At 52.2% G+C, this 26,183-nt stretch overlaps 10 protein-coding genes across 10 annotated transcripts; 6 read left to right on the plus strand and 4 right to left on the minus strand.

Annotated features, from left to right (window-relative positions):
• Nucleotides 1–1,325: 1,325 nt before the first annotated feature.
• Nucleotides 1,326–4,612, plus strand: COCMIDRAFT_53102 (uncharacterized protein; the record flags this gene model as incomplete). Its single annotated transcript, XM_007693782.1, has 5 exons — nt 1,326–1,444; nt 1,573–2,246; nt 2,418–2,829; nt 2,906–3,422; nt 3,515–4,612. Coding segments are annotated over 5 exons (2,820 nt in total), but the record flags the coding sequence as incomplete, so codon positions are not given.
• Nucleotides 4,613–5,043: 431 nt separating this feature from the next.
• COCMIDRAFT_105956 (uncharacterized protein) lies at nt 5,044–6,456 on the minus strand (the record flags this gene model as incomplete). The annotated part of the gene is made up of 3 exons (XM_007693783.1): nt 5,044–5,381; nt 5,439–6,249; nt 6,301–6,456. 3 exons carry the CDS (start codon nt 6,454–6,456, stop codon nt 5,044–5,046), a joined length of 1,305 nt encoding a protein of 434 aa, XP_007691973.1.
• Nucleotides 6,457–6,789: 333 nt separating this feature from the next.
• On the minus strand, nt 6,790–8,482 carry COCMIDRAFT_105949 (uncharacterized protein; the record flags this gene model as incomplete). Its single annotated transcript, XM_007693784.1, has 3 exons — nt 6,790–8,100; nt 8,170–8,261; nt 8,329–8,482. 3 exons carry the CDS (start codon nt 8,480–8,482, stop codon nt 6,790–6,792), a joined length of 1,557 nt encoding a protein of 518 aa, XP_007691974.1.
• A 1,018-nt stretch (nt 8,483–9,500) lies between these two features.
• On the plus strand, nt 9,501–10,254 carry COCMIDRAFT_8785 (uncharacterized protein; the record flags this gene model as incomplete). Its single annotated transcript, XM_007693768.1, has 3 exons — nt 9,501–9,649; nt 9,701–9,913; nt 9,963–10,254. 3 exons carry the CDS (start codon nt 9,501–9,503, stop codon nt 10,252–10,254), a joined length of 654 nt encoding a protein of 217 aa, XP_007691958.1.
• A 1,059-nt stretch (nt 10,255–11,313) lies between these two features.
• On the plus strand, nt 11,314–12,292 carry COCMIDRAFT_105962 (uncharacterized protein; the record flags this gene model as incomplete). Its single annotated transcript, XM_007693785.1, has 2 exons — nt 11,314–11,491; nt 11,562–12,292. The coding sequence occupies 2 exons, from the start codon at nt 11,314–11,316 to the stop codon at nt 12,290–12,292; spliced, it is 909 nt and encodes a 302-aa protein (XP_007691975.1).
• A 1,078-nt stretch (nt 12,293–13,370) lies between these two features.
• COCMIDRAFT_105995 (uncharacterized protein) lies at nt 13,371–14,189 on the plus strand (the record flags this gene model as incomplete). Its single annotated transcript, XM_007693786.1, has 1 exon — nt 13,371–14,189. One exon carries the CDS (start codon nt 13,371–13,373, stop codon nt 14,187–14,189), a length of 819 nt encoding a protein of 272 aa, XP_007691976.1.
• A 792-nt stretch (nt 14,190–14,981) lies between these two features.
• On the minus strand, nt 14,982–17,868 carry COCMIDRAFT_8788 (uncharacterized protein; the record flags this gene model as incomplete). Its single annotated transcript, XM_007693769.1, has 3 exons — nt 14,982–17,620; nt 17,656–17,807; nt 17,855–17,868. The coding sequence occupies 3 exons, from the start codon at nt 17,866–17,868 to the stop codon at nt 14,982–14,984; spliced, it is 2,805 nt and encodes a 934-aa protein (XP_007691959.1).
• Nucleotides 17,869–18,080: 212 nt separating this feature from the next.
• COCMIDRAFT_105993 (uncharacterized protein) lies at nt 18,081–21,887 on the plus strand (the record flags this gene model as incomplete). The annotated part of the gene is made up of 1 exon (XM_007693787.1): nt 18,081–21,887. The coding sequence occupies one exon, from the start codon at nt 18,081–18,083 to the stop codon at nt 21,885–21,887; it is 3,807 nt and encodes a 1,268-aa protein (XP_007691977.1).
• A 1,044-nt stretch (nt 21,888–22,931) lies between these two features.
• On the minus strand, nt 22,932–24,290 carry COCMIDRAFT_8790 (uncharacterized protein; the record flags this gene model as incomplete). The annotated part of the gene is made up of 1 exon (XM_007693770.1): nt 22,932–24,290. One exon carries the CDS (start codon nt 24,288–24,290, stop codon nt 22,932–22,934), a length of 1,359 nt encoding a protein of 452 aa, XP_007691960.1.
• A 273-nt stretch (nt 24,291–24,563) lies between these two features.
• COCMIDRAFT_8791 (uncharacterized protein) lies at nt 24,564–25,859 on the plus strand (the record flags this gene model as incomplete). Its single annotated transcript, XM_007693771.1, has 1 exon — nt 24,564–25,859. One exon carries the CDS (start codon nt 24,564–24,566, stop codon nt 25,857–25,859), a length of 1,296 nt encoding a protein of 431 aa, XP_007691961.1.
• Nucleotides 25,860–26,183: the final 324 nt, after the last annotated feature.

Below are 26,183 nucleotides of genomic sequence, written 5' to 3' on the forward strand. Positions count from 1 at the left end.
ATGGAAAAAACAATCCAGACTCTGGACGCACACGCACACGCACACGCAGACACACTCACCCACACACGTTGGCTCCAAGCAGTTGTGCAACGCACATGTGCTGTCGACACGGCCGTCCCCTAGCCTTGCGATGGTGTCGACCGATGTGAGTGGCATGTGACATGTGACCCTCGAGCTTTTCTTCACCTGTCCGATGCGCGGGTTGTTGTTCTTGGCCGAGCGCCCTATATCCCAAGGCCCATCTGCAAGCGTTTTCCTTTGGGCTCTCTTGTGGGGAGAGCACTACCGCTAGGTGTAGTACAAGTATCTAGTAGTACGTCCTCGGTAGTAGGCTTGAGCTACGTGACGTCTCTTGCACGTGACAGAGAGCCACGCACCGACACCGCTCTTTGTTCGCTGTTCCAACCACAGTCGCATTCGCCGCACTCGCCGCACTCGCTGCACTCGTCGCAAATCAGAAGCCGACGTCTCCGATGGACGGCGTCAACCTGACGCAACTGACCGTTCGATGTAAGGCTTGCAGGCGTGCTGGCCTGTCCCCTTATATACTGTCGCTATCACTGGCGGATGCGCATCACCATGCCGTCCACAACGCATATCCGGTAGTTTCCCCATGGTGAGTCTGCCTTGTCCCGAACCGCCTGTCGTCGTCTAGATCCATCTCCTCCAATCGCCGACCACCGCTGGCCTAGTGGACCAAGCCCACTGTGGTTTTGCAGCACACGAGGGCTGGAGTGGAGTTTGTCAGCTCACCTCGTTGAGGTTCAATAGCCCGCTATGCTTGGATACTCTGAGTCGTAATTTTGGATGGTCGCAACTTGTTTGGATCAGACAATCGTTCCATGATAGCCATGTGGTGAGAACAACACGCCCCAGAGAAGGCCCCTCATGCTAAGAACGGCTTTTATCGCATTGTCAAGAACCGTTTTGCTTTTAGAGCTAGGGCTTGCGCAGTGATGTAGCATGTAAAGCCAAGAGGGTGTCTGGTGCAGCTTGTACGCATGAGTCAGCAGTATTATCGTGGTGTTTTTTGGCTAATAATCCGGGTGATCCTGCGCGCCGCACAGACTGCGCCCTTCGAACTCGACATTCTACCGCATTAGGCTTAGTGCATGTAGAAAGAGTCTCCTCCCCCGTCTTCGGCATGGCCCCAGAATGAGTCCAAGCCGCGGTCCTACTTAGCATCCATCATCCCGCAAAACGACAACTCACGCCTTATTGTCGAATTCGTCCAGAGGGCGTGCATTTGTTCTTTGATTCATCGCAGGCCATTGGACAACGGCCAAGATAACCCACTGCTTGATTGCAAATCGAGGCCCGCCATCATGGCTACCCACGATGCAGCCTTTGATATGGCAGACTTTGTCGATTTCGGCGACACAAGCATACCCGGCGTATCACAAGGGACAGACCTCAATATAACGGAGCCAACATTAGACCAGAGGTGCGTGGTATACCCATTATTCCTTAGTAACTCGCCCCGGCTCGACATCCATGCAAATGCAAACTTGAACCCAAGGGGACCATCATTGATAATCAACTTGCTTTTTCTTTGGTTCTAATAGTAACCAGTCCCCTATTCGGAGAAGATGATTCCAGAGGGCTTGTGCAATCCGCCAATGCTCAAACTACCGACATCGACTTCAACACCGACTTTAGTACTTGGCTGCCAACATACCAAAAGTCCGTCCAGCCATGTGAATACTGCAGATCAATGTCCCTCGAGTGTTTCATATACAACGTCGACGGTACCAAGCAGCTAGGATGCTCCCCATGCAACGCTCTGTTTCGGCCATGCAGCTTCAGCAATCCGGAAAGGATGCCAGCAATGAAGCAAAGAACGGCACTCGACACGTTAGATGTCGTGGCAGAAAACGACACGCGATGCTTCGGTGGACTCACCGGAAGGAAGCAGATGCGATCGTTGGGTCACGTTGGTCCCATAACGGATGACAACAACGGAGAGCAGTGCTCCAAGACTGCTGCTGTGTCAGCACGCTTCCCAAGAGCTGCTGTCAGCATCCTGAAAAATTGGATGCTAATGCACATCGATCATCCCTATCCAACAGAAGAAGACAAGGAGATGTTGAAACAGCAAACTGGCTTGTCCATTGGCCAGATCTCCAACTGGATGGCCAATACGCGGCGAAGGCAGAAGGCACGACCAAAGCGAAGTGCATCGCCAAGCATCAGACCATCGACAAAGGTCATCAATATTCCCGCGGGTAAAACCTGGGAAAGCATGGGTACGTACACAGAATCTGAGTTTAGTCGATCACACAAGACTGTGGCGCCCAAGACTGACGGAAGATTCATTGTCTTTCGTGCGGACCAAGAGCGCACAAACTCAGATACTGGCACCTCATCTCAGATGCCAGCGTTACAGCAGCAGGAATGTCTCGGTTAACTCTCGACAGGTCCGTTCGAACGATGGAAGCACTCTCCTCCTGAAAACGAACCTGCACCTCTCAACGCTATTGCTCACGCTGTTGAGACCTTTGATCCGCCGCAGTCCACCAGCCAGAGCAGCAGCTACCGCAAAGATGCTTCTAATGACAGCACTGGGAGCTTCTCGGTGTTTAGGGCACCTTCCATCTCTTCGCTAGAGACTGGCCTCACCAAGATGTCCTCCGGTTCTCGGGGTTCTCGGGACTCTGCCTACTCGTACGGATCTCGACACTCGCTCGGCTCTTTGAATAGTCTCAAGTCAAAAGAAAGGCGGAGGCGCCGACGAATTCCCACTCGAGTGCCAAAGGCTAGTCCCGATGAAGGACAAAGAATGTTTCAATGCACATTCTGCACTGATACTTTCAAATCCAAGTACGACTGGTATGTAATTCTCTACCACAGCCGCTACAAATATTTGATTGCACAGAATGGACAGGATGGTACTGACGTTTTGAAGGTCTCGCCACGAGAAGAGCCTTCACTTGTCTCTTGAAAAGTGGCTATGCGCACCCCTTGGCGAGATCGTTGCCGATAAGGTTACCGGGAAATCCAAATGTGTCTATTGCGATGAGCTGGATCCTAGTAAAGAACACCTGGCGACACACAATCACACTGCTTGTTTCGAAAAGGGCCCCGAGTCTAGAACCTTTTATCGGAAAGACCATCTTCGACAACACCTGCGACTTATGCATGGTTGCAGGATGACTGCAAGCATGGACACTTGGAAGTCTGAAGCACAATACATCAAATCCCGTTGTGGGTTTTGTGGCATGAGCTTTGACAAATGGCAGGACCGTGTCGACCACCTTGCGAAGGAATTTCGTAACGGAGCCAGTATGAAGAATTGGAAGGGCTGCCGTGGTCTAGATCCCCATGTAGCCATACATGTGACCAACGCAATGCCGCCATATCTCATTGCTAATGAGAGAAAGTCACCCTTTCCATTCTCGGCAAGCAACTCTTCAAGTCTGCAGGTACGTACGACTGTATTGAACATGCGAGGCCACTCCGAGGTCGGAAAGCACAAATGGTATTCTGCAGAGTTCTCTGACTGACTACTGAATAGCAAATCAATCTGTCACTCGAGACGCGAGACTTGGAGTACCTACTACCCAATAACTATGACCTATCCATTGCGTACCAAGACGGCAAGGACGCTTCGTCGGTTGGGCCAATCATCTTGACCACACCCGACGACTTCCCAGCGTCGGGACAATCGGATCATAATCCTAACGCAACATGCTGGGAGATTCTGACTCTACGACTTGGACGCTTTGCGAGACGTCATATTAAGGAGCATGGTGCTGGGTCTGTAACTGATGAGATGCTGCAAGTTGAATCGCGCCGTATTCTTTACGGTGATGACGATCCCTGGAATCAAACGTCTGCAGACAATCCCGAGTGGCTCAATCTCTTCAAGAAAGCACATGGCATCGATTCCAAAGCACCGGTCAAAGGCATCACCACAGAGCACGACGTTTACGAGGATCTGGGCATCAACTCCAGCACCGCTGTTGACTCTAGCTTCAATGTCAACAACTTTACCTGCGCAAACCTGCCTGAGAACGATCCGCTGCGGGCACTTTCTTTCGAGTGTTCACTTTCAGGCTCCTTGGGACATATCAAAGGACATGTGCGACAGCTCTCATCCGGCCGCCAAACACCCTACAGCGTACCAGGGTTGAGCAGATCACCCACATCGCCCGCTTCCTTTGCACCGGCAACAACCACAGCAGCGGCCAACAAAGCCTCACTCATGGGCGTATATGCGCCCATTCCAGAGCTGGCATGCCCCCCCAACGGCGCCAAGGGACCTTGCTTTGGCGAGCACGGCGAACTAGGCTTCTCCACCACCAATCCTGGATCCCCTAAAAGACGGTACTGGATGGATGAAGCAGCCACGCAAATCTTGCCCTTGACTTCTCCTCTCGACCACCAACAGCAACCCGTATACGAGAATACGACTGCTCTTAGCAATCCTGGTGCCAGGACGACTACCACGGCTGATGACTTCCAATTCCCCTCGTGGGACCAGATCCCAGAGCACCTGCAGAACCCGACCAGCAGTTCTGAATACAATATTGCGGGCGTGAGCATGTCTACTGCCAAGAATGTCTTGACGATGCCATGGGATGATACTATGGATTTTGCCATGGATATGGATACGGATATGGACTTGAATTTGGTTTGAGGTGTTTTAATGGTGAGGCGAGATAAAAGTGTGGGATTTAGTACTTGTGTCTTAGTAAATGCAATGGAGGAGGGAAATATGTGGGTCGATATGATATCTCTTTGCTTTTTCCGGAATTGGTTAGGGTAATGCGATGGTGTTTAGTGGTATCTGTCTTTTTTTTTCGCTCCTTGATTAATGAGTCATGATATACCATCCTTATATACATTTTTTGTTTTACACACGCTCCCTCTCTGATATAATACATAGAAATATTGAATCGAGTCATTCCTTCACAAAATTGTTATCACTTCATGCCGCAGCGCCAGTGGCCAACAGTGTCAAAATTTTTGATTTCAACTAATTCATACCCTCATACCCCAGATGGGATTATACTTTTGATACAAATGACCAACACAATCAAATCACAGCTGATCCGCACTAACCTTTTGCACAATAATACCCGACGCTGCACCGCCACCATTGCAGATAACAGCCGCGCCATACTGCCCATCCTTCAACTGATGTAGCAGGGTAACCAATATCCTGCTTCCAGAGCTACCAAGGGCGTGACCAAGGGCAATAGCGCCACCGCGGGGATTGACATTTTCAGTACCGAGACCGAGGATCTTTGCATTTGCCTTGATGACGGCGGCAAAAGCCTCGTTGAATTCCCAGATGGCAATGTCAGACTTGGAGAGGCCGGATTGAGCGAGGAGCTTGTCGACGCAGGCGGCAGGAGCGACGGGGAAGTCAATGGGGTCTAGTTTGGAGTTGTTAGTAATATATTTTGTGAAGACGGGGAGAGACAAAAACGTACCCAGAGCAGCGTCAGCGTAGGTGACGATCTTGGCCAGTACACGGCTGTCCTTGCCGTACTTTTGTGCAATATCTTTGCTGCCGAGAACCAGGGCTGATGCGCCGTCACTCAGGGGCGAGCTGTTGGCCGCTGTGACGGATCCATTTGGTCCCTTTTCGAAAGCCGGCTTCAGCGTCGCGACCTTGTCAAGCTTGAGCTTGTTGTATTGCTCATCTTCTGAGACGACGGTCTCGCCCTTTCTTGTCTTGACGGTAACCGGTACAATCTCGTCCTTGAAGAGCCCGTCCTTGTACGCCTGTTGCGCGCGCTTGTATGTCTCAATAGCGTAATCATCCTGATCCTGCCTTGAGACCTCGTACTTCTTGGCCGTGTTCTCTGCGCAGTTGCCCATGTGGATTTGGTTGTAGACGTCCCATAGACCATCGGAGATGAGACCGTCCTCCAACTTCTGGTGTCCAAATGCTGGCTGCTGGCTTGCTCGGCTCAGGTAGTATGGGACTCTTGTCATGTTTTCCATTCCTCCCGCGACCTGAGCTTCCGCCTGTCCGAGCTCGATGGTAGATGCGGCAATGCTGACAGCCTTGAGGCCTGAGGCGCATACCTTGTTGATGGTGGTGGCTTCGATGTTTGTAGGAAGACCGGCGAAGATGGCTGCTTGTCGTGCGGGTGCTTGTCCAACGCCACCTCCAAGCACATTGCCCATGTACACGGCATCAATAGATGATACTGGGACCTTTGATTTCTCCAGGGCGGACTTGATGGCCGTGGCGCCTAATTGCGGTGCCGAAACCGTTGTAAAGTTGCCATTGAACTAAATAGATACTCAGCATACAGAATCAATTGGTGCTAATCTTGTACTGACCACTGCGGTTGGTGTCCTACTGGCACTCAGAATGTATGCATCTCGAATCTCCTTCCTTTGTGGCGCAGAGCTGCTGAACTGTCTTTGGATGCTAGCCAATCGTTGTTGCGGCCGCGAAGCCATCTTGAAGGAATTGCGAATGACCGCGGAAGACATGGTAACGGCGATTCCTGGGGGCGTTTGCAGGAGTTCAGAATGCGGAGAGAGGACTGTAACGAGTCGATGCGTGGCTACCACATGGCAGCAAGAGTCCGGCTGGTGTGACAAATGCGGGCGGGATGTGGAGGAATGACGCGCTACAGCAGCCAGACCGAGGTCCAGCAGTGTGCACGGCACCACCCGGCTTAAGCTGTTCTGCCGAACCAATTTTTCTTTCCATCATTTGACACCACTCTGGGGAAATGAAGGCTATTCAGCAAAAGTTGTCCAGAAATACAAGTGACATTGAATCATCTATCTAATAGTCATAATGTTTGAAAATCTCATAACTCAAGCCAGTGCACCCATGGGGTCCCAGAGCTCTAGCATCTTTGGCTGCTGCTCCAGCACCTTCCTGATCGACGAGCTAACTACACTCGGATCTACAACGGCCTGATATACAAATTCGTCCATCCAAGAATCGCTCATAACAAAGTATCCCTTGTCGCCCACACGGTCACTCCACGAGTTTTCTACCCTCCAGCGCACTGGCTTGCCGTCAACCACGTGCACGGCAGTCAACACCATGGCGTGCGTCATCTGGCTCTCGCCAGTCTGTAGACGCTCTGCCTTTGTCATACCGAGCCTGACATTGAAGCCGAGCTCATAGTCGAATAGCTGGGTGTCCATGATACCCTTGGCCGAGTCCGAGTATTTGCCCACGTCAGAGCCAAAGAATACAGGCATGCCGCGTTTCAGCATGGCAATGCAGGCTTCTTTGATCGTCTTCATGTCGACGTTGACGTAGGTTACTGGCCGGCCGTTCCAGACATTACCCAGGCGCTTGACACTGAGCAGGCGGTTGTAGGGATTCCGGGGGTCGTTGACCAAAGAAAAGAGCGTGTGCACATCGGTTCCAGACAATGCGCGCACTACCCTGTGATCGGAAAGTTCCTTGGCAAACTCAACTGGTCGGCTAACGACAGTGTTGAGTTTGCCATCCTTGTCATAGTACTCCCACGTGAAGGGCTTGGTGGCAGATGGTGGGGGACCGAGCATCAGTGTCAGGATGAGATGAATCTCACGGAGCATCTTTTCCTTTTCGCTAGCCAGGGTTGCTTTGACGGCTTCGGGAGACCAGTTGCTTGAGGCAATGGCACGCAGCCGGATTGCATCCTCGCGCAGCTTTGTGGTAATCAAGCGGTCCATGATGGAAGAGTTGGAGGCATTGAACGAGTCTGGGTAGATGGACTGGGGTACGAGACCGTACTTTTGTACGAGGTTTGCAACCATGTCCCATTGACCGCCATCGCCGACAGGGCTGGACATGAGGGCCTGTACTATGCGACTGTCAATGTCCTCGTTCTTGGTCTCGAGTATGCTCTCGAGGAAGTAGTTGGCCTTTTCAATCTTGTCCCAGTAGAAGAGATAAGCTTGTGAGAGCTGGAACTCGGAGAGCTTGTACCGCTTCATGATGGCGACGCGGAAGACATTGGTGGATGCAAAAAGCCAGCATCGTCCGGAGGAGGCTTGGTTGGTGATGGGTGAGCCCTCAAGGGGGATCTTGATGTTGAACTTGTGTGTATCTTCGATGGTGGCTGCGCGAGAGGAAAGGACGGCGTTGGCGGAGTTTGAGCTAAGGGCTGCCAGGGCGAGGCGGTTCTAGCAGAAGGAGGTCAGCCAATGCAGGGGACAAGAGGAAGGAGCAAGTATGAGTGTGTGTGTGCGTACCTTTGGGTCAGCCATGAGCTCCTTCTCCCATTCTTGAACGGACTTGATGGAGACATTTTGCTGGTACTTGACGACGGGTGTGTACTGGGGTGCTGGAGCACAGGGTCAGCATGGAGAGAGGGCATCGACCGGAGGAGGGACATGGGATCAAGAACATACGGGCCTCTCCGTCGCCTCCGACGACGACGACATACTCCTCCTTCTCCCTCAGGTACTGATCATACTTATCATGGTTCATGTTGAGCGCGTGCAGGCGTTCGAGGAGCTTGTCGTTGACTGCGGCTTCAGACTGCTTGGACTGGTCGGAACCCATAGTGGATACTCGCGGCGGACGGTGTGGGGTCTACTAAATATCTATCAGAGGACTACGGTGTCGGGAGGTGTTGCGTTAGTGTGGGAGAGGCGCTCCCGTCCGCGTCGCCGTGGCCGTGGTCGTGGCAAGCCATCACGGTGTCGGTTTCTTATCGGGCTTATCGGGGGGGCATCGCGTGCAAGGGGCGCGTGGCAGGTCCACCGTATCAGATGGTCTGAGTGGAACGCGCTGCCTTCCCTATTGGGCGTGGCCGCGTTGCGACATGGAGGTTGAGAGCACGTCGGCCGTCTGATCCTCGCCAGCACCACGACAGAGGGTGGTTGAGATGCAATCTCTCGCGCCCATTTGCACGCCTCCTGCGGCGGGCCAAGCACATGCAGGGCAGCACGAGTCACCGCTCAACAGACCACCACCACCACCACGACTACTGTGTACGCACTTCTTTTCCTCCCCGGCCCCCTGCCCCATGTCTGCCCTCTGCCCTCTGCCCTCTGCCCTCATCTACAAATCCCCGCCGATCGTGCTTGCCACCCCAGCGCCATCGGCACGAGACCCTGAGCTCGGCAACGGCCACCGCCCTAGTTTCACCTTGCCCGTCACTCCAACCGCCATTGCTTGACAGCCATCTTGACTCCTGTCACTGGCCTGCCATCTCCTCCGCACTACACCCACACACACACATACATACATTCAGATACACATATACAGACACCGCTCACCTCCCCGCCCCATGGACCATGGCCGCGCATCCCTCGCACCCAACATGCGCAGCTCGTAATAGAGGAGATGAAGATAAGCAGGGCCGAACGCGTGTTTCATCACCGCGCGCTGTGCCTTCCCCTGGATTCAGGCCTGCCAATTCAGCCGCGGCGTGAAATTTGGCGACACTGGACTTTTGCGCAGTCGGTCAGCCTTGGTGCCGTTATATGTCTTCTCTTCTGCCTCATTTGCAATTGACTGTGACCGCAACTAACACCCTCTTCAACCTCCCCATTCTGCATCCCCCGCCCTACGCACCATGGAGCAAGGACAAGGCCTCTGGAAGAAGCGCATTCTCGTGCCCTTCTGGATCGTGCGAATATGTCTCATGATATTCATCATCGCCATATTCGCCTATACCCTACGCACGCTCAAAGATCTCAAAGACTTCACTGAGCCAGGACCGGGGTACGCCTATCCAGCTGCTCATGCCCACTCTCGTAGACTAACAGCAAGCAGCACCGTCGTCCTCTTCATTCTCTTCATGGTCATTGTGCTGTTGATTGATGTTCTCGCCATCCTCCTCTTCCTTCGAGACAAGCTCAAGCCAGGCACCTTCCTTACCATGAACTGTTTCCAGACTGGCTTCTGGGCCGGAGTTCTGATTGTCGACTTTGTAGCAATTGGCCACGGCGCAAGCCCCGTCGGAATCGGCTTCAGCATCTTTGTCTTGTACGTCTGAGCTGGTATTGTAGCAATTCGCTGTGCTGACCTGTTGTAGCCTCACATTCCTCGGTCTCCTCATCTACTCAATCATCGGCCACCGTCGCGCAAAAGCCGCAGCCCAGCGAGGTCACTATGCGCCCGCCCACAACCCAGCTCTGCCTGCTACCGACTTGCACGGCACTCCCTACTTTGGCGCGCCCGATAACCATCAAAGCACCGCATACCATTCGCAGACATACCCACCCCCAGATGCGCACGATCAATATGCTGCTGCTCCTCCATACCAAGCCGGTGCTGCAGGCGACTATTACCAACAGCAGCCCATGAAGCCTGCTCACATTGTTTGAGAGGATCTTGTAAAGTCCACGCCCACCAAGGTGTTTTCGGCGAATCGGCGCAATTACATATAAATAGGGCGGTGTAGTCTATGCCGAGATGCCAGCAGCTTGTGCGAGGAGGTGACGCGAGCGAATCACGATGACTGAATCACAATACCTCTATGTACTGTCTGGCCATGTCGTGCGATTCTAGACTGGTGCGACGAGACGATTCCAGCGGGCGAGGGTGGCAGGGCAAACAAGCTCGTGGCTCGTGCGTGGAACGTCCTGGGCTTCTGAGACGCGCAGAACTTACTCGCGTTCTTTTTTCTTCCGCCTACGCCATGGAGTGGTATGATATGCATTTTTTGCGTGCTATGGGCTCGGGCTTGGCTATAAGGTACAAAGTTCAGGGGCCTTGGCTCCTTCTGCTTCGCCTCGAATTTTGTGGGGAGCGGCCCGTCAGATCCATGCGCAACCGGTGGGAGGTGATCAGATATGGCAGGAGTGAGGGATCAAGTCTCGCGGAGGACGTAATGTATAGTTGAAAAAAAAAGATTCCAATACCCGACGTGGTGGCACGAGTGAAGTCAAGCATGAATAAAGTGTCCATGTCAACACACGTGCAAGTCGCGAGCGGGCGTGGTTGCCGATTCAAGTGACTGGGGCCGAGACGCTACGACTAGTCCAGAGGCGACACTGCTTGGAAATGTTTCCAGCTCGGAGGTCAACACCCACTCACAGCACGAAAGCCGTCCTCTCCAGCATGTCCCAGCCTTGTTCATTTATACGGCGAGCAATCACATTGCTTCTCCCGGCACGTTGCCATGAACCTGTGCCTGTCCTGAGGCAGTGTTTCCAAACCGTGTTTACTTTTAGCACGCATGATGGTCTCGAGTCGTTAGTGGCTGATCATTGAATGCGACGTTATACCCCATGGACACAGAGTCATAGGGATGCCATATATCTCCAAGTAGACCTTGAGCTACGGCTGTTTGGCTCCAGCACGCTCTTTCGTCTTGCCACTCTCCCTACCTTCCTGGCCCGGTGACGCTCGCTCTGCTCCACTCATTCATTTCATCCACCAAGATGCGCTCGTTTTTCTTGCTCGCCGCCGCTACGGCGCCACTCGCCCAAGCAGTACGCATCGTCCAGTCCAACGACGACGGCTGGTCAGAAATCAACCTCCGCACCTTTTTCAATGTCTTGAACTCGGCGGGCCATCAGGTAGTGCTCTCCGCACCGGCGGAGAACCAATCTGGCACAGGTGTGTAGAGTAGCTGCCAATATATACAGAGCCAGCAACCCATGTACAGAATGTATACTGACCTTTCAAGGCTCGTCCGACAAAGCGCCGACAACTGTCGACAGCGACGGCTGCCTCCACGCCTCTTGCCCAGGCGGGAGCCCCCCAACTGGCGCAAACGCAACCGACGCTCGCCTGAATTACGTCAACTCGTTTCCCGTCACCTCCATCAAGCAGGGCATCGACGTTACCGCGCCTGCCCTGTGGAACGGGGCCAAGCCTGAGCTTGCCCTAACCGGACCGAATGTCGGTAGCAATGTTGCTGTCCAACTTCCCTTCTCTGGAACGGTTGGAGCCGCCGTTTACGCAGTCAAGACGGCCCAGATCCCAGCCATTGCCTTCTCTGGCAAGAGTGGCGAGCCTACTGCATGGAACGCCCCCACGCCTCTCTACAGCAAAGTCTACGCCGACCTCGCTCTCAACGTAACTAGCACCATCATCCAAAGCGGCAAGCCGTATCTGCCCGCAAACACGTTCCTGAACGTCAACTTTCCCGAAGTTTCCAACTCCCGATGCAGCGACCCCAGCCAGTTCAAGTTCATCTTTACTCGCGTCAACACTGGCGTCTTCAGCTCCCGCGATGCAGAGTGGTGCGGTAGCACGCGCCTGCCCTGGGAGGCTGATGTCATCCTGCTCAGGGGCAAGGACTGCTATGTTACCATTAGCCCTGGTGATGCAAACGACAAGTCGACTGTGAATGATGCCGCTGTCCAGACTCAGATTCTCAACAAGCTCAAGCCCATCTTGTCGTGCTTGCCATGAGAGAATCGCTCCTGGTGATGGGTTAATAGGAGGTGTACGCAACATTATGACATGTTACATTTTTGCATCACATTTTTCTCAATTTCGAAATACATTTTGATCGACGATGGAATACATACATGATGTGAGAATGCGTAGCTCCAAACACCAACCTTCATACTATTATTTTCAGATAAAAGGCATAATAAATACCAAAATCAAAGATAAAAATCGAAATTAACACCCTGCCGTCCCACTCATTCAAGAAAATCATCTGCACACTGAAATCAAGTCTCTGACTATTGTCCTTCTTTTTGTCGCCATTTGACCTCTTCTTTTTTCGTACATGACAAAGTCCTTGACCTGCTTGTCGTTCCTTTTAGCAATGCCGAGCTGGAGATCGTGGGACCCACAGGTTCACACCATACCACGTATACCGAGCTAGTGTCTTTCAGCCCCACTTCTGCAGCATTATGGTCTATCTCTTGTAGAAGGAAGCGAGATACAGTTCCTGCTAGTTCTATTGCTAATAAAGAGAAGCTATTAAGAATGCCCGATCGAATAATGTCAAAGTCTTAGGCATCCCATGAGTCTACTGTCGATTCGAGTCATCCCTCTAGCTTGCATGGCCCCCAATCACAAAACTACAAGTCGAGTACCACCCCACACCCAGCCGTACCAGCCACGTTCCCACTGTTTTCTCTCTAAATCGAGACGAAGGTTTTGCATTGGCAAGAACGAGTTCCACGAGGGGTGTCTAGACAGCGTGCACAGGCCAGCAACGTCGTTAATTTTTGGTGTCATCCAGATGAGTCGTACCTCATTATGACTACTCAGAATATAACTGATATATAGCACGAATGCAAGTGTTCTTGTCTTCTTTTATTGAGATTTTTACAGTGGACTGATTCTTTGCTAGAGCATCCATCAATATAAAATATATGACATTCTCGTCTTCATACCCGGCTTTCTCTGCCCTCGTGTGAAATTAGTACAGTACCATTCATTATCACCAAGCGCATTCTCCAGAGCAACCCCGGTATCATTTTACACAGCAAGCTCTTCCAAAAAAAAATTCACTTTGGAATTCAACGCCCCAATGGATCCCCAACCATCCGACGATGCATCTCAACCCCCCTCCCTCGCATCCCGAATGCGCTCCTATGAAGCATCCACCGACCACATCCTCCCCACCAACCAACCCATCATCCTGCGACTCGACGGCCACGGCTTCTCCCGCTTCACCTCGCGCTTCTCGCGCCCCTTCGACGAGCGCATCCACAACGCCATGATCAACACAAGCAGCGATCTCCTACATTTCTTCCCGCAAGCCACCCTCGCCTACACGCAATCCGACGAAATCACCCTCGTCTTCCCCTCTGGCGTGCAAACTTTCAACGAGCGAGTCCAGAAACTCTGCAGCCTAAGCGCGAGCTACTGTTCTGTGCGCTTTAATCGCCATCTCGAGCTTGCGCTGCAGGAAATGCCCAACCCGCCCGTCAAGGGCGACATGGAGCACGTGCTCGGCACAGCGCACTTCGACGCGAGGTTCTTCCCCGTCCCGTCGGTGCAGGAGGCACTGAATAATATTATCTGGCGCTGTCGCAATGATGCGGTGAGGAATGCGGTTTCCTCGTTTGCACGAACACTATATACGCCGAGTGAATTGCATGGCAAAAAGACAAATGAGCTTATTGACCTCATGTTGAAGGACAAGGGCGTCAAGTATGACGAGGCGGTTCCCAAGTGGGCGATTGAAGGCTGTTTGATTAAGCGTGAGCAGTATGAGCATCAGGGTGTAAATGCAAAAACGGGTCAGGTGGAGAAGACGTTTAGGACGAGACCCAGGGTTGAGCAGAGAGGCCTGACCATCTTTGACGAGGCGGGTCTCAAGTTAATCACACACAAGTATTGGTAGTTGTCGGTCAAGGTTGCAATGAATTGCAACAATCATGTGAATAAAATCAACATATCAAAAATTACACTTTATCTATACGTGGTATCTTCAGTCCACACTAAGGCACCTCTAAAAAAATAAAATAAAAAAAAGGTTGAAAATTCAGTGAACATGACCTACCTTTTCAGAGTAGCAAAAAAGAAAGGATGGGGCCTGACCGGGATTCGACTGTAACGCTGTTAGATAACGCGTTCGCTTTGCGAATCTGAATGGGTGAACTTACACCCGGGGCCTCCTGCAGAATAGGCTTGAAATCAGACGGATCTGATTCTTCCCAAAGCAGGAATCATACCACTAGACCATCAGGCCGGAGCTTTGTGACTCTTGGGATTGATGGAGAAAGTGAGTAACCAAAAATCTATAAATGGAATAAATTTGCCAATAAGGAGCGCCTGGAGAGTCATCTGGGGCGGTGGGGCGGGGTAAGGAAATGGATGGTAAGCGAGGGTGTGTGTGTGATAGTGCTTGTTACCCCGCCATGTGTCATCTGTTGTTGAATACGAGTGCGAGGTAGGATTGCCATCTAAATGGTGTTTTCGACCAACAACTATCCAAATCAACCGACTCGCTTACCTATCAATCACTTGTTGGACAAAGAATATTGGAATTAGGAATAAAATAATTGAAATGCATGTCTCCCATAAAAACTCCAACCTCATGCTTCCCATCGCGTAACCATGCATTCGTCAGAGCAAACAAAGAAGCAACGCTGCGTTTCCCCATCTAATCTCCACTCCGCGTACAGGCTCAGGTCTACGTCAAGTCCAAAACTTCTACCGCGCTTTCTCTCCACTTGCGTCTATCCTTCCCTTTGAGCAAGGACCCCGGTGTCTGACCCGTCGGCTTCTCTGGACTGTCAATGTCGACGTAGTCCCAGGCGCCTACGACGCTTTTTCTGAGAATAATGGCCCGTTTCTTCTTATTCTGAGCTTTCCATGCTGCGGGGGGTGATACGGAATTTTCTTCGCTTGGTGACCGTGATGAACGCGTTGGAGGTGATACCGGTGTTACAGTTGTTGGTTGTGGAACCGGATCACACCCCCCCGCGGGTGACAACTGTTCTGTCAGATCAAGCACATCCGCTTGTGGCGATGTCGACCGTGATTTTGCTGCAGCAGGACGAGGGGACGTGAGGTCTAAAGTGTCGACACTGGAACGCGATGATGTCGTTTTGCTGAGACGTGGCGAAGTACTGCGAGGTGGGTTTGAGCGAAAAACATCCTTAATGCTTTTCTTCTTGCCCAATATTGAGACTGATGAGGTCGAGCTCGCAGACATATTTGATGATATTGACGTCAATGGCGGCCGTGTGGTCGATGATACCATAGGATTCTGCTCACTAGTAGCCTCCTTTTGAGAGCGTCGTGTTGCTTTTGGGCGCTTTGGTGAGGAGAGCGTCAAGTCCAGTGATTCCACATCTTCAGATGGTTCGGCGAATTGTGGTGGCGCAGGGACTAGTGCTGCACCAGATAAAAGAGTTGTGCCCTGCTGTTTGGTTGGTGTCGCTGATGCTCGCCATGCATCTAAGGTAGTCTGTTTTGGCACAGACGAGTCCCGGGACGTTCTGGTTGCAGCCACTTCTTTCAATGTTCTTGTCTTCGCCTTCTTTGCTGGTAGCTGCAAAGGTGAAGGATGCGCTGGAGACTCGGCTAAATCCAATGTTTCTATCGTCCTCAAAAGTGGAGGTGTGGAAGGCCGATCCAAGATGTCGCTGGTGTCGGCAGGAAGCGTTTTTGAACGCTGAATTGGGGCTCGCCTTCTTCGTTTACTTACACTTGGAGGCAAATCTTCCAGAACTGGGGAGAGCGACTTTCCAGGGTCCGGTTGTGATCGTGGTGTTAGGGTCCGTGGCTTCAATGGCGATGAGGATGATAAGTCAATTGTTTCATACTCTGCCTTTCCAGTGGTCTGCGATGATGGCGCTGGAAGCTCGCCAGCCTTGTCTTGGGCTTTTGCAAGTGCTCGTGAAGCTCTCACTCCAGGTTTTGTGACCTTTGCAAACGATTCTATTCGAACTTGGGGTTGGTCTTTAGTCGTCTTCGTCCGCCTTGTGGTTGTCTTGGCTTTCTGTGCGGCAGTGTCAGTGTCATGTACCGATGCTGCTCGTCTAGGCTTCTGCTTTGCCTGTCGTCCAGCCTCCCAATCTTGAACTTTGAGTGGCACACCGACTTTGACAAATGTTTCCATAACCCATATACGTGCCGGTTTTTCAGGGTCAAATTTGGTCGGCCCACGTTTCCTAGGACCCTCTTCCTCCATGTCCAAGGGCATGTCTTCGTCCAGATCCACATCTCCGATATCCTGTTGGGAACTAGACGGCGGGGCGTCTACATCATCATCTGGATCCTCTTGGCTAAGATCAATCTTTACCAACTCGACAGGCGTGAAGCTTACGCGAAGCTCGGTACAATGGTCAGTGACGGTATGTTGTCTTTTGCCGTGAAGACCTTTAATGAGCGTTGATTCGTCTTCTTGTATGGCTCGCAGGTTGTCAGTAGGCAGGCGATTAATCTGTTCAGCACGGATCCGCAGTTGGCGTACAACAAGAGATGGTGCGAGACTGCGAATGAAGTGCTTTGCACCCTCGAGTTTGGCCCAGTCAAAAGCATCTTGTGTAAATTCGCGCAGACCCGGAAAGTCGAGGTCCCGATCCCAGTTGATGGACCGACGCAACTTATCTAGTCCTGCTTGGTTCGAGATCGCCGGATGTGTGTAGTATCCGAGAATATCGAGTCGGGGGAAATCGTCCGGGATCTTGAGTGCGCCGTGTTTGCGTTTGAAGAACTTGCTTTCGTTTGTCTTCAACTCATGTTGCAGCCGCTCCTTCCATTGAGCTATGGCTCTAGAGTCGTTTCGTGGGATCTTGCACAGGTCGGCACCAAAACCTGCCTTGGCTGCTTCACATGCAGTCTTAGGGCCGCATCCAGGTATTCCTTCTGGCACATAGTCTCCTCCACTCATTAGCGCGACCAAGATCATGCCCTCGCGATCCAGTCCTGATGGCCCATTTTTGGTTTCGACAGCGTCGTACACGTTGACGTGGGTTGGTGTCTTTCCTGATTTCTCCGGAGACCAATTTCGGAGGGTGACGCCGCTCCCAAACATGAGCGTGTCCACATCTTCACTCAAAACCGCGTCGACAATTCCTTCCCTTTGCAGCAGTGCACACTCTGCTTCGGCCTCGCCTGGTGCAAGATGGATGGGATATCCAAACTGCTTCAAGAGCTGTTTTGCAAGGAACTCGGGGATGGAGGCGACAGTCGGACCGGTGCGCTTGTTGCGTTTGAATGGCGGTTTATTGGGTCCATCGAAGACAAAGACAGGGTGGATGGCAAGAGAAATCAAGCGCAGGAGGCGGTAGTAGAATGTTCGCAACGCAGGATTCGTGCCGCCTAGCTGCAGTCAGCATCGTATGTTATGCGCATACCCTGATAAGTCTTGCCTTTGCTAGCTTGGATCTGAAAAAGCCATATCGATGTATCAATAGCGATGCGCAGCGGGCGCCCAGTCTCTTCGAATTTTTCGACGGCGAGCTTGGAGAGCGCTATGCGTGTGCCAGGGCCGATTTCCTTGTAGATCCTGTGTGCGTTAGTACTAGAATCCATATAATAACATGCGCGACTCACCCATGTATACCCATTGTGACTCCATGCTCTGTCCTTTGATCTCCAAGCTGGCTGCCTTATTCGTGATGTTGCGCCCAGCGCGTAGATTGGTGTCGTGATTAGATTGTTGCCACGACAACAACGCGTCACCCGTCCCGCATGCCCACGGATGCACGTTTATTCCCCACCATGCCGTCCCCATCGCACTAACACTTTCCACCCACCATCCTCACAGAGACCCTTGACCATGGCACCCCGCGGTCGCAGCATAACGGCGAGCCCGGGTGCCTACTCGGATCGCAGCAATGACTCAAGCCCGGATCCGCTAGCCATTTCTTTCGACGAAAACACCACCTCATCACACCGCAAACCCAGCCCCAGGAAACCCATCATGATCAGCTCGCCAAGGAAACAAGTCCGGCGGCTGGAGAAGTCAGAGGTCGTCTTCTCGTCGCCGTCTAAGTCCATGATCATGAGCACACCGCGAGGCAACGGCGCAAGCCCCTGGCGCATCAAGGTCACCGTCCAGGCCGAACCGGAAGACGGAGAAAATGCCGAATCGCCATCAGTAAAAAGGGTAACAAGAACAAAGACGACGACTGTACCACTAAAAGACCCCGATGCGTCGTCTCCTGTCAAGCGCCCCCGCGGCCGACCCAGGAAGTCTGAGACTGGATTGACGCCCAAGCCCAAACGAAAGGGGACACCGATCAAGAGGCCTGCAGAATTCAGCTCTCCGAGCAAAATTGTTCGAGGCGATAATTCCAGCGCAGCCGATGTTGACACCGATGTGCCGCCTAGGAAGCGAAGGGGTCGTCCGAGGAAGAGCGGACAGTCGCCGACCGAGTATGACGAGACCAGCGTTGCAGAAGAGGCCGAGGCTATCCTACAAGCCACATTCGAAGAGACACCTCTGCCGAGTACGGAGGCCGGGTCAGACAACTCGAAAAAGAATGCGCGATTTGTAGCTCCCGATGATCAAACCATGGATGATGCGTTGCGAACATCGCCTACACGATCGGAGCCGTCTCCCAGCCTAGGCACACCCGCTCACACCAATTCGAGGGACAATGTACGCGCCCGCAGAGGTACACCACATGCAAACAGGATGGCCGTTATTGAATCCGATGAAGAAGAAAGTGGCAGTGATGTCTTGACGCCCGCCAGTGGAGATGAAGACGATAACGATCCTCCTGAAAACCAACCCCTGAGTGGAACAGAAGATGTCCAAGGGAACGCATTTACGCCAAGCGAGACCTCAGCACGATCGAGCGATTCAGCCGATTCCACTAGTGATGATGGTGCACCCGAATATCCTCAAGACTATGAAGACGACGATGAGGAAACGCAGGGTCAACATTTCACCTTTGACGAAGGTACCACCAGGATGCCTGATGACACAACGATGTTGGATAGCGAGACCTTTAGCATGATCTCTGTCGAATCCTTGAAGAGCAACACAAATCGACCGAGCCCAACGCAGCCCCGAGATGTGCAGATCAACAATGCTCCAAGGGCCAAATCATCGCTCAGGAACGAATACTTGGGACCCGCTACACACCTGACATCACGTTCTGAATCCTCAACCCACGAAAAGCACGTCTCGACGAGCAAAGCCCCTGTAGAAACCGCACCCGTCGAGGCAGTGCGTCCAAAACTGGCGCGCCATGTTACACCCGCTATGGACTTTGAGATTCCATCTGTACCCCCTGCTCTACATCCTGTTCAGTCTGCTCTGACCAAATCTCCATCTCCGACACTTGGGCGAGCAGTCACCGCCGGTGTAGCTTTACAAGGCCTTCTCGACCCCGCACGACTTACCCCAGATGCCTCACAGAAGACGCCTGATGGAAAGCGAGGCTCATTGGACGATTTGTTCCGTGGCTTCAGCTCAGGGACACGTAAAGATCTTCAGGCAGGCTTGCGACTTGGCGAGCAACTTGCACAGAACCAGACAGAGGAGGACAATGTGCCCGGCCCCTCGAGCCCTATCAGGGGCCCCTCTGCGGCAGGGCCGAAAGCAGGTGTGTTCCGAACGCAACGAAAATATCAGCAATCGCGTCTTCTCACACCCGAAGATCAGGATCATGTTGTCACAACAGTGGCACCAGCGGTTGTAACAGGCGACGTCCAATACCCAGCGTTGGATGTTGAAGAGGTGACCACAGCACCTTTGAGCCCTGCGAGGAGCGAATCTGCAATGAGTTGGCGAACCGACACTCCACCCCGCGCATCCAAAAGCCAAGATCAACAAGACACCGCCATGAATGAGGTTCAAGATCAGGTTCCCGGTCCTGCAGAAGAGCCAGGCCAACAAGATGACTTTGGCGATATCTGGCAAGAGGAGGCTAGTCGCTCAGTGATCTCGATAAACCCAGAGGAAGTTCCAGCAGATAAGTCCCCTGAGGCTCATGATCTCTTCACAGACGCCAGTGTTGTCAGACCTGCTCGCGGCAGAGCTCCCCGGACTTGGCGCCGCAGAAAAGTAATTGATGAGACGGAGTCCCAGCAAGAGCCTGCCTCAGCGCGCTCAGGGCCAGCAGCTGTCCAACAATCAGAGAGCACTAAAGAGGCCCAAAAGGTTGATTCCGCACAACCCGATGAGCAGCTTGTGCAAGTCGAAGAGCCAAACGCTGAAGGGGAAGAAAGTGACGCTGGCATGTTCTTCAGGTCGAACGTGCCTCAAGTTGCGGACCAGAAGCGGCCTTCTCGGTTTCAGAGGCGGCGGCCAAGAAGACAAGAAGCAGAGAAGGTGAGTCTCTCTGAGCTTCTTGACCAGGGGGACAGTTTTGTGCCAGAATCTCCTTCTCCCGTAAAAACGAAAAAGACACCTCCCAAAGCGGCACTCAATCCGTTCTTGGATACGCCACCTCGCTTCCCTGCACTCCTGAACTCGCCAAAGAAGAGCAGTCCTTTGAGGCGGGAGCTTCACAGTGGAGACATTTCTACGAGCTCCGTGCAGCAGTATGAAGAGTCTACGTTGCCACTCGCGCAAAGCTCGCCATTCCACACGGTTGTCGATGGTGACAGCAAAATCTCAGCAGCATCTGACCAACAACAATTCCGAATGGAGATGGAAGGAAATACTGCTTCCACCATTATACGTGTGCGCGAAGAGGCCAACGAGTACCTGGACGCCTATGAACCACAAGAGCGAAGTCTAAATGAAATTACAGAGGTTACCGAGCCTAGCAGAACACATCAAGAAATTAGTCACCTGCCATCGAGTCCACCAAAGATGCAAAGACGGTTCGAACAGCGGTTGCTTTCTGCACGAAAGCCTTCGCCACTTTCCAAGACAGTAGAGCGCCCAAGCAATGTACCCGTGCCACAATCACGGCAGAATGCAGCACGTTCTAAGGAACCGGAAGTGATTGAACTGTCGTCTGAAACTGGTTCTAGCGACGATGAGGAAGAAGAAGAAGGAGAAGAGGAGGAGGAATCAGATGTCACCCCCAGTGGCCATCCCCAACTCCGTGCGCAGCCTGCCGCAACATTGAGCGCCAAGCCAACATCCTCGCGCTCATCTCAACTACAACCACACCCTATCCTCTCACGCATGACACCATTACCAAAAGTCGAGCCTTGGACACGAACACATTATAAAGCCCTTGATAAACTATACACAACACACCTCAAACATCCCGCACTCTTTTGTCCTTTTAACGTTCCTCCCACCCCACTATCAACCACAAACGGCTACCTCCTCCGCCGCTTCCTCGCCGACAACGGCAACCTACCCTACGTCGGTGCCGTATTCCATGCTTGGGGCTACAGCATGGTCATGACTGCCGAACTCGTCGTGCTTTGTAGCGTCTTCATGGACCTGATGAACCTCAAGAGCGAAGTCGAGTACGAACAAGTTACAGGCAGGAAACTAGAAATAGGTGAATGCGCGCCCGGTAGGCGAGGTGACTGGATCTCCGGCGAAGATGTACTGCAGCGCCTTGCCACGGTCGTTATGGGCGAGAGTGTAAGGAGAGATGAGCGGGCGGGGCTTGAGATTGATCGCTCCAGAGGCTTGCAGATTGAGTGGCCGCAGACGCCGCGATGAGCTTGGTTATCATGTTCGATTGCTATTGCGTTGAGATTGATAGACGAGCGTTTGCGGCTTGGAGACGGGATACCATGTGATTGATGATTGTTCATACTTTGCCTTTCGAATTCGGGGTTCTTGGGGCTGAGTCAACTGTTTTTATTGTTTGGGCATGATACCTCGTTGTTGGATCAGTTTTCCTATTCCCTTTCTTGAATTATCATATTAATATTGTCTCACGCATTAAATCACTTTTTGATCTTAGCATTATGATTTCGTCGCCTTAATGGCAAACATAGAGAATGTCGTTTCTTTAAAAAAAAATATGTGTCAAAACGTTACCAAGCATTGCTAGTGGAGGTTCTAAGAGCATGGCTCTGCCCTTTGTACACTCCCTCGTTGTACCTAAAAAGCAAAAAGAAGGTATTTGGGCTCAACCGGGATTTGACTGAAACGCTATTAGAAACTGTGTTCAGTTCATGAATCTGGATGGGTAAGAACTTACACCCGGGACCTCCTGCAGAATAGGCTTGAAAACCCAAAGCAGGAATCATACGACTAGACCATTGAGCCGTATTGTGGGTGGTTGAGGTTGTTGTGATGACTAATCCTAAAATGAGATCGAATATAACTACAAAATAATTCAGTTATACTCGGATTGGAGCCGAAGCTGTTGGGACTGCTGACAGATGGCAAAAATCCAACGTGGGAAAAGTGGAGCATTGTGGGAAGGCATATGCATTGCTGAGTCATTAGACAGTCAACATGGGATGTAGTGCGCAAACAGACACTCGGGAAGTTTGTATGCAGCACACAAGAGTAATTAATGAATTGAGTATTGCTCCGTATATTGATGTGGTAATTGTATATTCGGCATTACTCTAATTTTCGCGTATACAAAGCCTGACCCGTGAGCTTTGCGACGGCGGCTAATGCGATTATATCAAGTACGAGACTACAGAAGAAGCAGAGCTTTGCTCGCTCGCTTGCTCTCCGCTTTTGTGGATACTCGAACTGAATTGATGCCGGAAGAACGGCTGGGAGTGCCTGCGATTTCGGGGCTTACTTCATTTTCCCCTTTTCCCGCTTTTCTTGCAAGTACCTCCATGATTTTGATAGGCCCGCCGTAAAGGGTCCTTTGAGGGTTTGCACAGTTGATGGCCACTTGACGGTCTGGTTGATGGCCTTGGTCACCATCTGTGGGATGTCCTTCTCAGCTGCTATTCGCCTGTCAAAGTCACCGGCGACTTGTTTCTTCAGGATTCCTCCTGAAGATTCGTCCTTCCTTGCCTCCAGCATCTGCTGGTACTCGCGGCCTGAGATGCCAAACTTGCCGCGGTACTGGAAGTACACCTTTTCGCGGAACTTCTTGGGCAGTCGCCTGACCATACTGGCGCGACGCTCTGGGTCCATGTCTTGCGACATCTTCTGATCCAGCCCCGGGTCCTCCATCCAGTCCGGCTTTCGAATCACAGACTCGTCGGCGTACCTGATGTTTGGGAGTGACATTATAAGATCGTGGTATAGGTATCGAAAGTTTCGTATTTGGTGTGTGACGATGTTGTCGATCTTCTTGGGATTTTCGCTGCCATACTGCATGCGCGGGTCGCCCTGATAGCTCAAGCCTGTAATTGTAGAGTAAAGTTCCTTCTCTGTAAACCTCTCGGGCAGCAAGAGAAGCGCGCATCGAACGGCAGAGAGAAGATTGCGTTGATTCGCGACGCGGAGATTGGGCTCTTCGTGGAGGATTTTAACGGGCTTGTGCAGGCGGCCAGCAAAATATAATGTGTCCCACTCGGTAAGGTCACGAAGGAGTGTGTCGTAGTTAACGACGGCGTATTTGATCATTGTTCCGTTTACTACAACGTACGGGTTAAAGTAAGCACCTGCGCCATACTTCTCCTGTACATGGCTGACGACTCCTGAGCCGAGCGAACCAAGGAAAGAATAATGATCTCTGTGTTCGCGTAGGTTGAGCGAGTGGAAGTGTTGAGAAAAGCGAGGCGTCAGAATAAAATCAATCATCTTTCCACCCCCCTTTTGCCATTTCAATATCGCGTCGGGAGGGTTCGGATGAGGCGATTGCGTTGTGCGCGAAGCTGTCGCAGCCGACTGAGGAAAGACACCAGAGCCGTAGGCAAAGGCATATGTGACGGGGGGGAATTTCCGTAGTATGCCTCGCAAGGCCCGTTTAAAATCTTCATTCGTTTGCATTAACTGATTTTTGCCAAAGTCCTTATGCGGGAGCTCTGTGAAGTCCGACAACGAGGGAGCTTCATCTTCCCAGTCTGGTGGCAGCGATTGGAACGCATGAGGGGTATCCGTAGGTGCTGTCTTTTCGGATGATAGAAAGCGGCGATTGCCCTGTGCCAGAGGCCTTCTACACCAGGCTATCCGAAATATTGGTTGGCGGCGATACATCTTGTTGGGAGGATAATGCCTCAAGTCGCGCAAAGTGAACGAACTGATGACGTAAGCGTGTTGTTGCTCCACAAGTCTTGGCGGATCAGATGTTTGTGGTCGGCCTGCCGCGTCTGAAGACGCGACTTCTTTCTCTACTCTCACCCAGCACAAACCATTCGAGACCCGCAATATTCAATATCACAAAACACATCTTTATCTTCTATAGCCAGCCGAGTAAAAAAGCAAAACCGACACTCAAAACTTTCCACAACGACCATCACTCCTAACGTTATGGATGCGTCGCTGGCTTCTTACCACGCGCGTCTAGCCACCTTTGAGGGATTAGCTACGACAGGCAAGGGGCGACGTACAAGCAACAGATCTAAGAAGGCAGGAGCGAAATCGAAGGCTTCATGGCCCCTTACAGCACCCTCGGCACAGGATTTGGCATATGCTGGTTTTGTATGGAAGCCCACATCTACGAGCCCCGACAACGTACAATGCTTCAGCTGCGAGTGCCAACTAGACGGTTGGGAGGAAGCGGACATTCCTGCATATGAACACGCAACACATTCCCCAAGCTGTGGTTTCGCAACAATCGCCTGCATCCGTCTCCGTGCGGGCGATCCCGGCAGGACTGAAGATGATCCGACCTCGGAAGCCATGGTAGCAGCACGCCGCTCGACCTTTGGGGATATGTGGCCACTCGACGTTACAGCTGGCTACCCCAGTGTCGACCAGATGGTAGACGCCGGCTGGTTCTACGACCCTGCAACAGACACACCCGATGGCGTTACCTGCCCATACTGCTCTCTGGCACTAGATGCATGGGATATCGGCGACGATCCTTTGCAGGAGCACCGCCGAAGATCTCCTGACTGTCTCTTCTTCGTCCTCTCCGAACTTTACAAACCCGCCCCAGCACCCAAGAAAGCCAAGCGTGCTTCCAAAGCTAAGCGCGCCTCAACCCGCTCGTCAACTGCATCTACAGCAAGCAAGAGAGCCACACGTGGCAAGAAGCGAACGAGCGAGGCAGTTGAGGAAACCGAGTACTCTGAAGTCATCCAGCCTGTTCTGAAACGTGTGCGATCCTCGAGCATTGAAAGCTTCCCTAGTGATCTTCCTGTGGGAACGCCTAAGAAAACGCCGACAGGAATCAGGGACACTGCTATGGATGACTTTGACATGTCGAGCCTCCCGGCGGACCTAGCAGTTGGGACACCCAAGAGGACGCCGCCTATGATGAGTGAAGCAGATGACATACCAGAGCCTATCAGCTGGAAACCTGCTGATGTTGATGCTGTAATTACATCCCAAGAAGAGGCCCACGGTTATCTCAGCGAAATCCTTGCTGATTCTGGTCTGGACAACGTTCAGACGGCAGACATGACGCCTGAAGAACTGTACGAATACGTTATGGCTAGCCTGACGGACGAAGAGAAGCGCATGACGATTGAACAGTGGGTTTTGCACAACGCGAAGAGGGGCGAAGAAAAACTCCGCATGGCCTGCGAACAACAGATACTCGCATTCGAGGCCGAGGGTCAACGTGCCATGGCTGTCCTCGAGGGCATCCCCACAATCTAAATTTGATGGGCATTTGGTTAGGATTGGAGTACATGGAAGTTTGGTCATTGAGATACCCCGATATCAGGATGGGCGTTTTGGGCATGTTGCGACTTGCATACGTTTAATTCCACGGCTGCTTACTGTTTTTTTGTTCTCTTATCTGGGGCGCCGCATCCACCCCTGGTGCGGGGCAACCGTCGGAGCCTAGGAATAGCTGGGACAGACGAAGCATCTAAGTTTACTGTTCGTATAAGCCCAAGGACAGTGTTTGTTTATGTTCAGGATAGGACAATGACGGACGAAGATGAATGATGTCCATATTTGAGCCATTGCGAGGTGCCA

Source organism: Bipolaris oryzae (genome assembly GCF_000523455.1).
Source record: "Bipolaris oryzae ATCC 44560 unplaced genomic scaffold scaffold_181, whole genome shotgun sequence".
NCBI lineage: Eukaryota > Fungi > Ascomycota > Dothideomycetes > Pleosporales > Pleosporaceae > Bipolaris > Bipolaris oryzae.